Source organism: Phocoena sinus, chromosome 13, assembly GCF_008692025.1.
Source record: "Phocoena sinus isolate mPhoSin1 chromosome 13, mPhoSin1.pri, whole genome shotgun sequence".
NCBI classification, from domain to species: domain Eukaryota; kingdom Metazoa; phylum Chordata; class Mammalia; order Artiodactyla; family Phocoenidae; genus Phocoena; species Phocoena sinus.
Window position 1 is genome coordinate 84731896 of NC_045775.1, and position 18255 is coordinate 84750150.

The 18255-nt window shown below is 49.3% G+C and overlaps 1 protein-coding gene across 1 annotated transcript in view; it reads right to left on the reverse strand.

The window, feature by feature from the left end:
* TBC1D8 (TBC1 domain family member 8) overlaps positions 1-18255 on the reverse strand; it is a 125229-nt gene that overhangs the window by 13062 nt on the left and 93912 nt on the right. Inside the window, 11 exon segments of the mRNA XM_032653018.1 lie at positions 545-610; positions 1467-1707; positions 7205-7273; positions 7860-7958; positions 8095-8224; positions 8999-9284; positions 12540-12657; positions 13503-13717; positions 15245-15395; positions 16892-17068; positions 17998-18192. Of these exon segments, the coding sequence (XP_032508909.1) occupies positions 545-610; positions 1467-1707; positions 7205-7273; positions 7860-7958; positions 8095-8224; positions 8999-9284; positions 12540-12657; positions 13503-13717; positions 15245-15395; positions 16892-17068; positions 17998-18192 (1747 nt within the window).

Genomic DNA, 18255 nt, shown 5'->3' on the forward strand with positions numbered 1-18255 from the left:
TTGGTCACCAGAGGGGAAAGGGGTTGGGGGAGGTGGGCAAAATGGGTGAAGGGGGTCAATTTTATGAGGACAAATGGTAATCAGATTTACTGTGGTGATCACTTTGTAGTGTATACAAAGACTGAACGATCATGCTTTACACCTGAAACTAGTATAATACCAATTTTACCTCAATTTTTCAAAAAATAGTAAGCTAAAATAACCATCTGTAAGGCAACCAGGGTTTGTCTTCCCCCACATTCCACAGGCCCGTGGTTCTCAAAGTGTGGTCCTCAGACCTAGCGGATTAGAAACTGGGGTGGGCCAGGTATCCTGTGTTATAACAAGCCATCCAGATGATTCTGACGCACACTCGAGTTTGGGAACCCCTGCCATAGGCCATACAATATGGTACTCAAAATCTGTCATCAGCCACCCCAAACTAGAAACATCTGTTGCCTCAAGTCTAAATAAATTTAAAAAGAGAAGAACCTCAAGGTCATGCGCAAAGCTGATTTACGTCAAGGCAGAACAGAGCCTAACTTTTCTACTTGGAATTTCTTACCTGGAGGGATATGAAGCCTATATAACAGTTTAATTTTCTCATTCATTTCTCCATTATACATAATATCTGCAAAATCCAAAAAGAGAGAGAGAGAGACTGAGTACATGCAAATGGTTTAAGTACATGTGTCAGGACACAAAGTCACTGTAGAGAGAACGTAGTAAGGTCAGTGTCTGTTGACCTGACACTTCGTCTACTGCTACCCAGACAGTGTGCACCTGAAAGGAAAATGTGAAGGGTAGTGACTGGTGACTGCTGAGTGGCAACATGACCTCAGGAATTTTGTCTGGCCTCACACCTTCTGAAAGATTTTAATTTTAGCTGCAAGAGTTAGGAATGTGGGGGGGGGGGATAAATTAGGAGACTAGGATTAACATATACACACTACTATACATAAAATAGACAACCAACAAGGACCTGCTGTATAGGACAAGGAACTATACTCAGCAGTGTGTAATAACCTATAAGGGAAAGGAATCTGAAAAAGAACATATATATATATACATATATATACACACAACACACACACGTGTGTATAACTGAATCTCTGTGCTGTGCACCTGAAACTTACACGATATTGTAAATCAACTATACTTCAATTTTAAATTTATTTTTTAAAAAAAAATGTGTCTCAGGACACATTCCTAACAAGACACCACCACACCCTGGGTGCCCAGGAGAACAAGGTCAACAACCATGTATGTTGAGAGCCTGGGCTGCCCTCCCCACCACCCGCTTAGGAAACATAAAAGTGGTCACGAGAGGAGCCTGCAGAGGGACTTTTAAAATCCCCAAATCACATCAGGCGACTCCCAAACCCATTTCACTGAGTGGATGTGCCTGCTTGACAGTCTACTTGTCTTGTATTCACAGACTCACATCCCAAATGAACTCACTGCAGGAAAGACCCACAGAGTCATACCGAGACAGCTCACGAATGCTTTGAATTCGATCAGATGGTCCATGTTTTCATCCAGGAGCCTGAAAGTCCTTTCAGCGAGGATTTCTGTGTGGGCCCCGCAGGTCCACGGCGAGACGAGCTGAAACAGGCGTGCAAACTGCCGGGCGTCTATGCGGTACTGCTCCGCGTAGGGCCTGCTGGGGTCATGGCGCAGGGCCACGGGCCTGGGCTGCTCCCAGTAGCAGCTCATCATGTGTTCTCTCTAACAGGGGAGCAAGAGGGATCTGTGAGGGGCGGCGGCCCCCACGGGAGGCCGCACACGTAAAGGCCAAAGCCAACACAGCCTTCTCTCCTGACTTGCTTTGCCTCGTAAAATTCAGTATTGAATAAGCAACATTATAAAACAAACAAATGAAAAAATTAACTCACAATCTCACCACTCCAACCAGAAATGTAGTTACAGGTAACCCTGTAGTAACAAGCAAAAACTTTTTCCTTTTTATTAAGGTTTCTTTTTTCATTGTAGCAGAATATACATAACAAAATTTACCATTTTAACAATTTTTAAATGTACAGTTCAGCTGCCATAGTTTTGTTTTGTTTTGTTTTTTTTAATTTTGGCCACACTGCACAGCTTATGGGATCTTAGTTCCCCGACCAGGGAATTGAACCTGGACCCACAGCAGTGAGAGCGCAGAGTCCTAACCACTGGACTGCCAGGGAACTCCCCTGCCATAGTTTTAATTATTGAAATCATACAATTTTTATTCTGATATTTTTTCTTAAATCATATTATTTGAAAGTCAGAAAGTACTAGACAAATCTATAGGATACAGAAGAAACTATTTACCCTGGTAACCTGTGAGGATGGAAAACGGGGGCAGGGACCCAGATGGAGAAGCAAGCCTTTTTACTGTGTGCTTTTTTATATGTTCTGAATTTTGAACCACATGAATATATTAACAATTCAAAAAAATTAAAAGTAAAAAAAGCAAAGGCAATTTGAAGTCTTGGGAATAGACTGAAAACTAAAGCAATCAAAACTGGCCCTGTCGCCTAGGACCAGGTTAGCCTCTTTAGAATGTTTCTTTTACACCTGTACTAAATCACCTCTTGGGACATCTCAACTCACTTGAAATAGTTCCCAATGACTGCAGGTCTCTTCACGATTTCAATGCCCTCTGCCCATAAGGATGGCACAGAAACAAGTACAGATGCTTTAATATCCAAGTGCCCATCCTTGGATGGAAACCAAAATGCCATTTATAATTTTACTGCATATTATCTGGAGCCATGTTCCTTAAATAACCTTTGCAGAATCATGAAAAGTACCATAAGAATGTTCAAGTGTGAAACAAAGGTCTGCTAAATTCCCATTCCTCAAACCCAAGACACACTGTGAATTTGCGTGTATATTCGCCATCCTGTGATGCTAGAGGCCCTCAGAATCCTACCCAGAAGAAAACAGTTATAAAGGCCACGGACTAGTACAACCAGTTTACACAGAATCCTACAGAAAAACAAGTCAATATAAAAACAGGCAAAGGATATGAAGAGGTGATACAAGAAAGTATATGATTAGCCAATAAACTTATGAGTAAACAAATGTAAGTCAAAATGAAATGCAATTTTCTACACAACTAGTAAAATTTTGAAAGATCCATAACGTTAAATGCTGGGTGAGTGGGGAACATAGGAAATGAGCACCCTTAGACATCATCAGTAGAACTGAAATTTGAAAAATCTAAAACGCTTTAGCAATAGTGACTAAAACTTGGTTTGTGCATCCCTAAGGAACCCATCCTACAGAAACAGCAGCACAGGTGTCCCAAGAAAGGCACAAGCATGCTTGATACAGCACTGTTTATAAAGCAGAAAGAATTGGAAATGAGATAAATGTCCCTCAGCAGGTGAATGGTTAATAAAGTATGGTTAAGCCCTACCATCAAATCCTGCAGCCATTAAAAAAGAATGAGAAAAGATCTGTAGATACTGAATCTACAAAAATGTCACAGGCACTGTTTCAGGTCCTGAGTATTTCCAAAAGTAGTCAATGACATCAAGTGTGTATTATATTGTTCCCATCTTACTTGAAGAGAGAAGACTAATGAAGCTGTTTTCAATTTCAGAGGATAAGGGACAGACATTGCAAATCTAAATTTACGTAATTTAAAACATTGCTTTATAACCTGGACGGACCTCGAGGGCATTACGGTAAGTGAAATAAGTCAGAGAAATACTATATGATCTCATATGTGGAATCTAAAAAAAAAAAAAAAACAGCAACATGGGCTTCCCTGGTGACGCAGTGGTTAAGAATCCACCTGCCAATGCAGGGGACACGGGTTCGAGCCCTGGTCCGGGAAGAACTCACATGCTGCAGAGTAACTAAGCCTGTGCGCCACAACTACGGAGCCTGTGCTCTAGAGCCCACGAGCCACAACTACTGAGCCGCGTGCCACAACTACTGAAGCCCACACGCCTAGAGCCCGTGCTCCACAACAAGAGAAGCCACTGCAATGAGAAGCCTGCGCACCGCAACGAAGAGTAGCTCCCATTCGCTGCAACTAGAGAAAGCCCGCGTGCAGCAACGAAGACCCAACGCAGCCAAAAATAAATTCAAACAAACCCAAAGTCACAGAAAAGGATCAGATTCATGGTTACCAGAGGCTGGGGCTGGCCGTGGGTGCGGGTTATAGAACGGGGTGAAGGGGGTCAAAAGGTACAAATCTCCAGTTATAAGATAAATAAGTCCTGGGATGTATGTACAACATGACAGCTATAGTTATCAGTGCTGTACGGTATATCTGAAAGTTGCTAAGAGAGTAGATCCTAAAAGTTCTCGTCACAAGAAAAAAATCATTTTTGTTCTTTTTTTTTGTATCTATAAATATATGACATGATGGATGTTAACTTACTGCGTATCATTTCGCAATACATGTAAGTCATTATGCTGTACACCTTAAACTTAGTGCTGTAGGTCAATTATACCTCAATAAAACTGAAAGAAAAGAAAGAATTGCATTAAGGCATAAAAGAAAGATTGCTTTCCATTCAGAATAAAAATAGATTTCATTAAGTACCCACTGTTCATCTTTAATAGGAAAGAGTATGTAAAGAAGACAGGGCGGGCTATTCCTTGTTAACATAGAGAATGGTCACACCTGTACGTTCCAGGCTTAGGGAAGGAGGCAATGAAGTTAAGGAATGGACTCCTTAATAAGACCCTATCACATATTTATACAACAATGTAAGGGTATCTCTATGTGGCCCTTTTCCTTGGGAAAACAAATTTCTGATTCAAGAGACAAGAGATGCATGTAAAACCCAACTAGGGACCATTATACCTCACAGTACTTAAAGAAGCATTAAAATATAAGAGGCCAGACTATGAAAGCCAAGGGAATTCAGGGAAGGTCAGCAGCAAGGGGGGAAGTGGGAGCGGAGGAGGACAGCCTGAGGGGGGTTCTGTGGCGGTGAGGATGGCTCTGGGCACATAGAGGAGGTACCTCAGGCTGTATGATGGAATTAGACACCATGATGATGACGCTATTGTCCTGGAATTTCTTTTGGAAGTGCATTTTGAAATTGGTCTTGTATTTATAGTTGAAGTTTATATTCATAGTTAGTCCTACACAAATGAAAGGCCTGCAGAGCTAAAAAAAAAAATACGAAAATAAATTTCACCCACATTGTTCACAGAATAGAAATAGGACACAGGAAATAGCTGTCTTCTTTAAATACTCCTTGTATGAAAGATTAATGATACAGTTAGTACTTAACGAAACTTATTTTTATGATGAATTTAAGGCAGTCTCTTAAGTCATATAAATTCAAATGTGAGACGCGTCTTATTCTCTCAAATTGAGACGTTAGCCCTAAATAAGTGAAAGACGTTTTATTCTAAACAACACGTTTGTTAACCTGCTTTTGTGTTTCTAGTACTCCCTGTTTTTCCTCCTTGAAAGTCAAAGAGAGGTGGCGGTGTGGGACACTAAGTCACCTCTGCCTTCGTATTTTCTCTTCATGCAACAGAGGAAACTATAAAACTTGAAACCCGGTGATGTTTACAGGAGACGCAGCCTGAGGACTCATCGCGCATCCTGCTGACCAGGCGTGAGGAGTGCCGGGAACCTACTAAGCCAGCCACCCATGTCAGTGACCACAGGGAGATGGGACACGACAGCCACAGGAAGGGTCTGACAGTATCCGCGGCTCTGCTCAGGAAACCCAAGTGCTGCTTAGGATCATCTTGAGCACGCAGCCATTTGAGCGCAGAAGTGCTGGCGGCTCAGAGGCCCCCACCGGAACAGCTCCGGTGGCCGACTCCTCCAGGCTGGCCTGCTTTCTGCGGCTGTCCTCTCCCCGCTTCACTGCCAGGCTGTCGGAAGTGGGTCCACTGTCTGCCTCTCTTCCCCATTTTTACTGACTGTTTTGAGCAAGAGAAAAGGCACCTGAAAATGGTCTTTGCAGGGTGATTTAATTCAGCAAGGCTTCCACCTAAATATCCAAATAGCCGAAATACAGTTCAGCATGTTAAGTATTACCAACATGACAGGTTTTAAATGATTTAAAAATGAGTAAGACCATAGGGCAATGTGAAAAAGTGTTAATGACAGCATCAGGGGAAAAGAGAACATGAAGTCAGGCAGACCAGCCACACAAACACAAGAATATGTACACACGTCATGTGGGTGAGGTTATGATTAAAAAGTATTTGAGGTGATACAGGGAATTGTATTCAATATCTTGTAAAAACCTATAATGAAGAAGAATATACATATGGGACTTCCCTGGTGGTCCAGTGGCTAAGACTCCACGCTCCCCATGCAGGGAGCCCGGTCCGATCCCTGCTCAGGGAACTAGATCCCACGTGCATGCCGCAACTAAAGATCCCGCATGTGGCAACTAGAAAATGAAAAAGATCCCGCATGCTGCAACGAAGACCCTGCACACGGCAACGACAAAGATCCTGCCTGCCACAACTAAGACCAGCCACAGCCAAATAAATAAATAAATATTTTTTTAAAAAAGAATATATATACATATAACCGAATCACTGTGCTGTATACTAGAAACGAACACAACATTGTGAATCAACTATACTTTAATTTAAAAAAATAATAGTAGAAAAAAGTATACGAGGTGATAATTTCAATAAGGGTCACTGTTGCATCTTTTTTTTTTGTAGTTTTTAAAATAAATTTATTTATTTTTGGCTGCATTGGGTCTTTGTTGCTGTGCGAGGGCTTTCTCTAGTCGCGGTGAGTGGGGGCTACTCTTCATTGTGGTGCGCAGGCTTCTCTTGTTGTGGAGCACGGGCTCTAGGCGCACGGGCTTCAGTAGTTGTGGCACATGGGCTCAGTAGTTGTGGCTCACGGGCTTAGTCGCTCCGCGGCATGTGGGATCTTCTTGGACCAGGGATCGAACCCAGGTCCCCTGCGCTGGCAGGCGGATTCTTAACCACTGCCCCACCAGGGAAGTCCCTGAATCCACTACTGACTGGGGACTCAGCCTAGGGCAGTGAAGGACATGTCACCAGCACTGAGGGCCTCTCAGCCGAGTGCAACAGCATCCGTGCTCGGGCCCAGGAGGCACGGCCAAGCCAGTGCTGGCCGGGGGGCCGCTCCAGCCTCGCTGCCACCCAACAGGCACATGCTGACCCCTCCAGCCTCTGCACCCTCCCGCAGGGAGGCGATGACATCAGCTGGGGCCTGGCTCAGGGCCTGTCACTCCCTCATCCTCCCAGATTTTCCTACCTTGAATAAATCGTAGAGTTCCTCTAGGTCTTCTGGAAGGACTGAGACTTCGGGGATAACGACTCGCAGCTTGAGGAAAGAACAAACGGTCATGGAGTGAACTCTGCCCGCCCCTGGGAGGACCAGAGGCCGAGAGGGCGCGTCCCGCTGGGGTGGACGCCAGGCGCCCAGCTCCTCCCGGGACAGAGTCTGTTCCCATCACAGAGATCACTTTATGGCGGCTCTCTCAGGGCTTTTTATCCTCAACTTTTCTGATTCACACGTCCATGACTCAGGACAAGCATTTTAAGTCCTACTGGGAGTAAACAGTAGCAAGGCGACAGCTTGGGCAGGAAGTTCCTCCTGCATAGCCATCAACACTGCAGGCCCGCGGTGCCGGGCATGCTCTATACTGTCCCTCATTTAAGCCCATACGGTGGTTAGTATTATCCTCATTCTACAATCGGGGAGACCGAGGCTCACAGTAGTTAGTCTGCTCACAATCTGACTCTCAAACTAAACCCACGCTCTTTCTCCACCAGCTCACCCTGTCAAGTTGTTAATTCAATGCAAAAAAAAAAAGCTGGCTTTCTCCTGTTAGGAGACCAGCAGGGGACCCAGCCCAGGTCAGCACCTGGCGGCCAGGAGCAGTGGTTCCCAGGAGGCCTCTACTCACCACATTCTGCTTTGTGGTGTCTTCGTGGCCCTGGAGGACCCTGATCCTGTGTTTGCAGCGCATGTGCTCAATGTGAGCCACAGACTGGTCTCCGAATTTCTGCAGGGAAGGAGGGGTTCACTCACTCACAGAATCCCTTATGCATCCATACAGGAAACAGAAGTAGCCTGGAGAACCTCCCTGGAAGTCCATCTCCCAAGAGAGCTGGGGTGGGGCAGGGATGGGGCCCAGGTACCTCGTAGGAGTCCCGGATCAGGTCGGCAATGTCGGTCATAGGACAGGGCTCCTGGTCATCCGAGAAAAAGGCATGGTGGCTGCCTAGCGGGGGTCCAGGGCTATCCTCGTTCTTGATGTGATCCAGAAACCTGGGCACACCATCCACCGGAAAAGCACAGGTTTACCCTCCCCTGGGCACCATGCGACACCTGCCACCTTCACAGGGGCCCCTGGACACGTGGCAGCCACTGTCAAACCAGCTCGTCTGCCTCCAAACAGTGGGAGGAGTGCCAGGCAGCAACTGCTACACTCATTTTAGAGAAAACGAGAGACGTGCGTGAAGCCAGACTTGTAGACCTGGGCGCTACGGGAAGGTTTCCCGGGGCCTGTGACCCTCCAGTGACATAAATACAAAATCTTGTGCATACTGCAATTTTAAGCTTCCACAGTATTCTGAAAAGGAGCTTTTCATTTGTCATCCAACTTGCCCTCAGCTCCAAGGGACTCGGGTGCCCATCCTCAGCTTCGCGGGACTTTGCCTTCCCTGCAATGCACCATCCCCTATGCACAAAATGTCCAAATCCTCCAGCTGGCGGCCTGAGGCCCACGTTTTCCCGTGTCTGCCTGCCCGCCCCCGTTCAAGGCCACTATGAGTCCCTCTAGACTCAGGACACTTGAACCTGCTCAGAGAAAGGCACCAATACCCTCGCCCCTCCTGCCTCTCACTTGGCGGACAGGAGCGAGGGAAGGCAGAGTCCTCACCGCACACGGGTGACGGGGTTGCCTGATGGCCTGGCCCTGGGGGCACATGGGGTGATGAGTGGTAGAGTGGAAGAACTCCCACAGCGACAGCCCAGCCGCCTGGACCTGCCGTCTGGCTCCTGGAGTCCCGCTGCTGCCCCTCCACCCCAGGCGGTCCCCACCTGCTGAGGACCATCAAGGCCTGGCTGTCGTCCTTGCTGCTGCACAGGTCCTCGGCGTTGGCCTCCAGCACGGCCAGCCCCAGCTGGAAGATAGCCTTGATGCCATCATAGAAGAAGCAGTCGACCACGTTCACCGCGCTCTCCAGGGGCATGATGCTGAGGAACAGTGTCAGGAACCAGGAGAGGGAGATGGACGCCAGGGCCGAGAGGTCCTGCATGTGCTCTGCCAGCTCGGGGAGCTGCTCCTTGATGAGCTCCTCGAAGACCGATTGGTCCACCTGGGCCCCTGGGAAAGGAGGCCACAGAGATGTGGCTGGGGAGAGAGTCACTCCCTCCAAAGTCAGCCCCAAATTAAAATGACTCTGAGGGCTTCCCTGGTGGCGCAGTGGTTGGGAGTCCGCCTGCCGATGCAGGGGACATGGGTTCGTGTCCCGGTCCGGGAAGATCCCACATGCCGCGGCAGCGGCTGGGCCCGTGAGCCATGGCCGCTGAGCCTGCGCGTCCGGAGCCTGTGCTCCGCAACGGGAGAGGCCACAGCAGTAAGAGGCCCACGTATCGCAAAAAAAAAAAAAAAAAAAAAAAAAAAAAAATGACTCTGAGATACGCACAACAATGAAACGGGACTGGAGACCAGAAAAGGACTTGCACTTAGTTAGTTCACTGGTTTTTGATGTTTTGACCAAGGTAATTCTACGGGGAAAGGACAGTATTTTCAAAAAATAGTTGTGGGGCTTCCCTGGTGGCACAGTGGTTGAGAGTCCGCCTGCCGATGCAGGGGACGCGGGTTCGTGCCCCGGTCCGGGAAGATCCCACATGCCGCGGAGCGGCTGGGCCCGTAGGCCATGGCCGCTGAGCCTGCGCATCCGGAGCCTGTGCTCTGCAACGGGAGAGGCCACAACAGTGAGAGGCCCGCGTACCGCAAAAAAAAAAAAAAAAAAAAAAAAGCTGTGAATTGGGAATTCCCTGGCGGTCCAGTGGTGAGGACTCGGCGCTTTCACTGCTGTGGGCCCGGGTCCAAACCCTGGTCAGGGAACTCAGATCCTGCAAGCCGCACAGCATGGACAAAAAAAAAAAACAAAAAATAGTGCCAAATCAAGTGGATATCTGCATGGCGTGGGGAAGAAAGAACCTTACCTCCTACTTCACACCATACAGAAAAATACATTTGAAATGTGTCATGGACTTAAGTATAAAAGCTAATGCTGGGCTTCCCTGGTGGCGCAGTGGTTGAGAGTCCGCCTGCCGATGCAGGGGACACAGGTTCGTGCCCCGGTCCGGGAGGATCCCACATGCCGCGGAGCGGCTGGGCCCGTGAGCCATGGCCGCTGGGCTTGTGCGTCCGGAGCCTGTGCTCCACAACAGGAGAGGCCACAACAGTGAGAGGCCCGCGCACAGCAAAAAAAAAAAAAAAAAAAAAAAAAAAAAAAAAAAAAAAAGCTAATGCTAAAAAACGTCTAAAAGAAAATACAGGAAAAAGGCAAATGTCTTAGGACACAAAAGCATTAACCATAGAAAAAAATTACAAATTGGACTTCATCAAGATTAACGACTGGTGTTCTTCAAAAGAGACCATTAATGAAATGAAAATGCAAACTTCAAACTTGGAGAAAATATTTGCGATACATATACCTGACAGAGGTTTCATAATCACAATAAAGAACTGATACAACTTAGTTGTAAGAAATCAATAACCAAATCTTTTTCTAAAAAGAGGTAAAATTTGGACACTTCAAAAGTGATGATAAATAAATGGCCAGTAGGCACAGAAAAACAGGTTCAACATCATTAACAATTATCAGAGAAATGCAAATTAAAACCATCATGACATTCCACTTCTTATCCACTAGGATGGCTAAAATTAAAAAGACAATTCCAAGTGCTAACAGGGATGCAGAGCAACTGGAACTCTCACACATTGCTGGTGTGAGATAATATGAAGGCATTTCATCCACTTTGGAAAACTGACAGTTTCTTATAAAGTTAAGCATTCATCTAACTATGACCCAGGAATTCTACTCCTGGGTAAAGACAAAGAAAACTGACAATATACATTCCAAAAAGACTCATACATGAATGTTCATTGCAACTCTACTTATAATAGAAGAAACTGGAAACTCAAATGTCTATCAACAGGTGACTGGATGAACATATCATGGTATGAATGTACAGTGAAATACTACTCAGCAGTGAAAAGGAACTGCTGATGCACCAACAACGTTGTGTTACGCGAAGGAAGCCAGAACATTCTCTATTATTATGTTTATTCCAAGTTCAAAAATAGGCCAGGTTCATCTGTGGTGACAGAAGTCAGTACCAAGCGTTGCGTGTGGCAGGGAAGAGGCAGAAGGGAACTTTGTGGGTTATGGAAATGTTCCAAATGTTCTACCCTGTATTGCAGTGGTGGTCACATTATCATGGAGGGTCTACTGATCACTGTTGAGTACCATCTGCCCCACAGCAACACTCTTCACCTAATGAGGGCTTGGACAACACGCTTCCCAATGACCGCGAGGTTCTGGTTACTCCTTGCTGCTCTGTACAACATTAAATACCTCGCGCGATATGAGGTGAAAAGGGAAGGAAACCAATTAACCACTCAGGCACAGGAAGGGGGCCGAGGAGGACAGTCAGAGGTCACCAAAAGGCCACCTCCTTCCCAGCCAAGCCCCACCCCACCTTCCTCCGAGTGGTCATCACACTCCCTTGGTCCGTAGACTTCAGCCTTCAAGCATCATCTTCCTGCCTTGTCCCTACATCCACTCCTTTGCCAAATTCCATCTTGAATTGGTTCTTTTGTTTCTGTTCCCATGGCTGCCACCCTAATTTTAGGCCATCTCCATCTCTCATTCTGGATTACTAAAAAGTGTCCCTAAGAGTATCACCAGGCCAGAGCAATTTTTATGTCCTTTTCCCCACAAGGAGGTTGCTGGACCACAGAGAGGATGCAAATTCCAATCTCAACCGCACGAAGGACAGCGGCTCAAGTGCTTGAGCACTGATGGGTCAAACACAGGTTTGCCCAGAGCCCAGGCAGCCATAAATGTGCTTTCTTACGATCAAGCTGTAAGTGAGGCATTTTCCTCCTCTGCCCTTCACGTCGGCCCTCAAGGGTCTCCAGTATTGCTCTACTCCCCTCCTCTCCTGTCTGCACAAACTCCTTGGGTACCAGGAGCAGACCCCCTCCCTTTCCAGGCCTCAGCATCAGTGAAAAATCTCTTTGGTTTTCACTTTTTGATTTGCTTTTTGCGCCTAGGTTTTTCTTTCCTGAAGTTCAGCTATCCGCATAATTCGTTTGTTCTTTATCCAAAATCTGTAAGAGTTTGTTGGCAAGAGAGCAATCAGGTTGCCACATTCCACCCTTTTGCCCAAACTGTGCAGAGAATTACACAGTTAGTTTTGCAAATTCAAGAGTCAAAACGGTGTTTGTGCAGAGACTAGCTGAGTGGCACAGGGGAATTTACAACCAGGACTGGTGATCAACATCTCTGCCCTGGCTCGGTCACTACCCCCGGGTACAGAGGAGGAGGAAGGAGGCAGTTACCAATGACTCGATGGTTGAAGTAGTCGGGTAGCATCCGCTCACACACAGCAACCAGCAACCAGAAGGCTTCCTCCTCCTCGGCGTATAGCAGCAGAAGGGAGGTCAGGATGTTCATGGACTGCTCAGGGGGTTCGCAGGGGAGGGGACAGTTACTGACAAGGCCACACAGTGCCACAGAGACACTCAATAACACACAAGCCCAAGTGATCTGCAGAAGTCAAGACTGCATGATGAGAGACCCAGCGTACCCACCCACAGCGACACTGAGCTGGAACGACCACGGTGTCACCGTGGCCTCCCAAGACACACCGGGCTGAGCGACCAGCCACCGCTCCATCCCTGAGCCCATGGTGTAATGCTGGATTGGGCTGTGGATCACACCTCAGGCTCAGATCCCACCCAGCTGTCTCTGTGTCTACGTTCGGACAGAGACACACACACCCACACTCACCCACTAATTTCGCTTATGCACAGGAGACAAAGTTTAAAATCCTCTGTTTTTAAGGGTCAGTAGCTTCTCTCACCCAGCCTCGTGCCGGGGTTTTATTTTGTGCTTGTTTACCACTCAGAGGATGTCTTACCTCCACTCGTGCATCCTGGAGGAAAGCGATCCACCCCAAACAGCTTTTTCCTCCCCAAATAGCATTTAAAAAAGAATCCCTATGACTTCTGTACGGTCTGGAGGGAGAAAGCTCCCATGGCAGCTTCATGGATACCGTCCTGCAGTGGAGGCCCGGAGACCGTGAAGACTGCACGGCCTCCCGTGGACAGAGGCCCAGCCTGTGCAACGCTCTCCCCGGGCACTGGGTAACGTTGCTCCTTCTGCATCATCAGCCTGACTACACGAGGTTGATTCCCTCCACACAACAATCCTCGGTACAGACGGCTGAGAACACAGACCCGAGGCCTGGGTGGCAGCCCGGGACGGGGGCTATGACCTCCACCCCGCAGCGCACAGCTCACCTGGCAGTACCCGATTCTGGGGTTCCGGTGGGCATAGGCCGTCAGGACTCTCCTCAAAGCAGCGATCCCCGTTTCGTTTTGGAAGGCGGGATGCTCCGGTAAGGAGCGATGCAGGTCCCGTTCTATCTCCTCTGTCACCAGGCAACACTTTCCCATGGACTCCTCCACCAGGTTGCCATAGTAACCGGGATGCGAGGCGAGGTCAGTGACGGCATCTGATGATTTAAAAGTAACGTTTCAAGGGGGACTGATTACCAGGAGAGAGTCCACATGGGGAGGGGCCTGTCCGGTCAGAGGACCTCAGTGGGGTCCTGCTACCTGAGGGACATAAAAAATAGTTTGAGACCACACACAACCAAAAGGAACTTCAGTTCTGCTAAGAAGAAAAGAGAAAAAAAGAAATAACATGGCTTTTCTAAGAATAACCTTACAGAGAGGGGGAAAGAGCTCACACTAGAAATAGCTTTATTACTATGCTTTTAACAAGTTGTATTCCCTGGTAACAGAACTGTGTGTGTGTGTGTGTGTGTGTGTGTGTGTGTGTGTGTACTTCAGGTGGTGGGATTTTGAGCCGTGTCACTTTCTTTGCTCGCTGCTCCATATGAATATGGACTGTTTTTATTAAACACAAAAATACTGGGAGGATGCTTTTTGTAAGTCCCCTGTATTTTATTAAATACAAAAATACCCTCATCTGACAGAGGAAAGGTTTCACGGGCATGCTGTTGGCGGGCAGTGAGAGAGACAGGCCAGGAGGCAGTGGGGAGACTCGGCCTGTGGAACAAGGTGAGCGCTGGGAGGAGAGGGACCAGTAGACACCCGCTCAGCAGCCCCAGCGCCCAGGAGCCGACCAGCATCGGGTCTGGGTCTGGGCCTCTTGGGCAGCAGAGGAGAGGGGCTGGGCGACTTCGGGGAGAGACGGGGAAGAGGGGGAGGAGAGAGGTGACCAAGGGGGAGGCCGACGGAGGGAGGAACAGGGACAGGGCGCGGGGAGGACGGGTCCCCAGGCCTAGCCTCCGGGAGAGCACAGCAGGGTCCCCGGGGCAGGCGGAGCCCTGGCCACCCCACCCCTAGCATCCTGAAAGGGGCAGCAGTCACACTCTCCTGGACCACAGGGCCTTCCCTTCTTGCTGGCAGGGCCCCAGCCGCTCCGCCGCGTGGCACCAAACGGCTGACAGAGAAATGCCCGCTCGGAACGCCTCTGGGGACCGCGGCCCCAGCCTCGGCTCCTCCGTCAGCGAGTGTCCTGATGAGAGATGCCCCAGAGCAGCAGCAGGAGAGTCCCCGGTCCAGCGGTGCAGCAGGAGGACGCAGGCGGGAGAGAAAACCCTGCGGCTCTGCCTCGCGGGGACGCTGTGCGCCCTCCACAGAGGAGCGAGAGGAAGCGTGCACTGAGGGATTCACCACAACACACGCAACTGAACACCTTCTGCAGATGTGTTCATGTCCTCTACTTCAGGACTCACGTCCTAGAAAGACGCTGCACGTCAAGGGCGTCCTGAACAGAATTCTGGGGACAACGAAGAGACTCACAGTCATTTCTAAAGGAGACGTGATCCCTTGGCCAGACCCTGCACTGACCCAGGACATCACAGCCAACGTGGGAAGGTCCTGAGGTCCCCGGTCGGACACGTCACAGGCAGAGGGGACCCCTCTGCACACACACACTGCCCAGGTCGGGGCCTTTGTCCCGTGTCCGCTCCAGAAATAAAAGTTGGCCTGGAGACCCCTGAAACGCTTACCAGAGAAAAGGAGCCAGAGTTTGCCGCGTAACGACTCGGGGATCCCCATGGCCACCAGCTTCCGGATCTTCTCCGTACGGAACATGCACACGGTCCTGCCGTACTCTACGAAGTGGTCGTTCCACAGTCTCATCTTGATCTGTTCTCTGGGCTGCAAGTGGAAACACGCTGCATGTACAAAGAAGGTCGTCCGCACCCTCCACAACCCGTCACAGAGAGAGGCTCCTTCTGCTGACGGAGGGACCAATGGTGACAGGCAATTCGCTCAGCGGATACTTCTGAACCTCCACCAGGAACAGGGGACCAGCCCTTCAGGGGTTCAGGGCCCAGTGGGAGCACTGACACAAATATTGATAAAACGCCCAGAGCAGATGGGAGGGTGGGGTAGGGCTGGGTGGGGAAGCCTCTCCAGATGCTGACACCAAGCCAGCTGCCGAAACGGGTCAGCTCAGAGGGCAAAGTGGAGCAAGGGGCTCTCGTGATTTCCCTGGAACTTCCTGACAGCCAGGGGAAAAACCGCCAATCCGAAAAACTTACATTCTTCTCACTAGCAGAGATGAAAAAGACACAATGGGCTTCCCTGGTGGCGCAGTGGTTGAGAGTCCGCCTGCCGATGCAGGGGACATGGGTTCGTGCCCCGGTCCGGGAAGATCCCACATGCCGTGGAGCGGCTGGGCCTGTGGGCCATGGCCGCTGAGCCTGTGCGCCCGGAGCCTGTGCTCCGCAACGGGAGAGGCCACAACAGTGAGAGGCCCGCATACCACAAAAAAAAAAAAAAAAAAAGACACGATGTCTCTAGGTGACTGAAAATCCTTTAAAATTATGGATTTTTAAAATCCTTTAGAATTCCTAGCTGACAGGAATTTCTAGTGCCTTTTAAACAAGATGTTTATGTATGCTTTTAATTATCTGTATTCTCTAGTAATGGGAGACGTTTACAGAATACTGACGTTACATACACTCAATATTCTTACGTGTTTCATCGAGCATTCATTGAGCATCTCTGTAAAGTACATCAGAAGGCTCAGTTCTGAATGAATGAAGCTAACGATCTATGATACACGAGCCATTAAGCGGCCAAGGGGCAGCAATCATGTTCACGGCCACCCTGGTACTCATGGTCCCAACACAGCACCCCTCGTGCCAGGGCACCATCTCAGAGCATGATTTCTAGTCTATTTACCATACAGGCATTGCCCTCAGACTCTCCCTACAGAGGAGAAAACTATACAAATGTGACAAAAGTATTTTTAGTTCAGTAAAACTAGAAGACAGCCAGGGTACAAAAAAGAAACAGTGTACCAAAGAGCCACACAGACACCACCGGATAAAAGGAGATAGACTTGTTCTGCACCCGGAAACCCCACAAGGGACGGCATGGACGGATGCCACCTGAGGGGCAGGTGGGGAGAGCCATGGCCCTCGGACGTCCCACCACATCCTTCACCCACCGGGACGCACTCTCAGGCCACTAGCACCACTGACCACTTCCCCTTTTTGCCAATGAGGAGAAGAGGGAGGCAAAGAGGGCGCATCACGTGTCCCCAGTGCCACACCAGGCCCACCCTCCAGGGCCCGTGGGAAGCCACGCCCCTGACACCTCCGCCTGTGCCCCGTTGATGGCTAGGGCGGAGCCTCATCACCCACCAGTCTCGAGTCGGGGCTCTGGCTGCCCGACCGCCGGAAACCGGCGACCAGGGCCTCGGGGTGCAGCTGCGGGCTCATCTCTTTCTCCCTTTCCTCGCTATTTTGAGAAGACACCACCTCAATACGCCCAAACCTGTGGTCACCGCACATGCTTGTTGAATGAAACACAGACGAAGTCTGCATGGGGAGGAAAAAAAAAAAAAAATGAGAGAGAAGTCACTGCCTTCATTATAAGACAGTCTTTGTTCTGCCTTTGGATGCAGGAGCCTATTAACAAACTTAAACACGCCTCTCTGTTTAGGACTTCCGGGAAACACAGACTAACACTAGACCCAAGAGATTTGATCCTCGGCAAGGAATATGGTCCACACGGCGCCTTCCCGGCGAGGCTGCTCATGGCACACAGAGCACAGCCCCAGTGGGGTTGGGAAAGCACCATCGCGCCCTCAGCTTTCAGAACTGAGGATGGCCATCTCGAGAAAACTGCTCTCAGGTACTGAGAGACTTTCCCTCCCTTCCTCCTGTCACTACTTGGATGAAAAGAGGTCCAGAAAGAAGGGGGACGGGTGTGAAAGAATTAGGGACTGGGTCCCAGCAGATCCGGGTCTATATTTGCAGCTGTCCCATCTTAACGACAACGCAACATCTCTTTCGGCAAAACTTATATCCGTCCCCAAATAACATCATCCCCTCCAACCTCGGGGGGATGGGGGAGCACTGACCTCTCTAACCAGTAAAGAGGGTGTCCACTCACCTGTGGGTTGATTCCCCACCAAACCCTCCAACCTCTGAGGGGGTGGCCTGTCAATCCCTCTGACACATGGGTATACCCCATCTATCCCTGTAACCTGTCAGGGGGGCATCCTGTGGGCATCCGCCAACCTGTGGGTGAGTCCCCATCAACCCTCCAACCCTGCCACACCCACTCAGGACACCGGTGCCATCAGAGATGATACCACACCGTCTGCTACAATCATTGCTTACATTTTTCTGGTACCCAAGTGGATCATCGTTACGTGCACACCCCTTTGGAGACCCCTGGCCTCGAGGTGCTGAAAAAAAGGGATTTTCAGTTTACGGGATCCCACAGTTTCCAAGGATCATACCAGGTCCTCATCCCGTGTGGTGTCATAGTGCACGGGGTGGTCGGCGTGCACCTGCTTCAGCCTCGCCAGGAGACTCTCCACCAGGCTGTCGCGATCCGTGAGCTCAATGAACTGGAAGGCCATCTTGCTCCTGACGCTGACAATGATGGGGTTTGGCAGCAGACTCGTGTCCTCCATTTTCTCAATGCTCACGACCTGTTACAGTCACGCGCACAGAGGCACAGCAAGAGAGAAGACGGGCAGGCGTTTAACTGCATA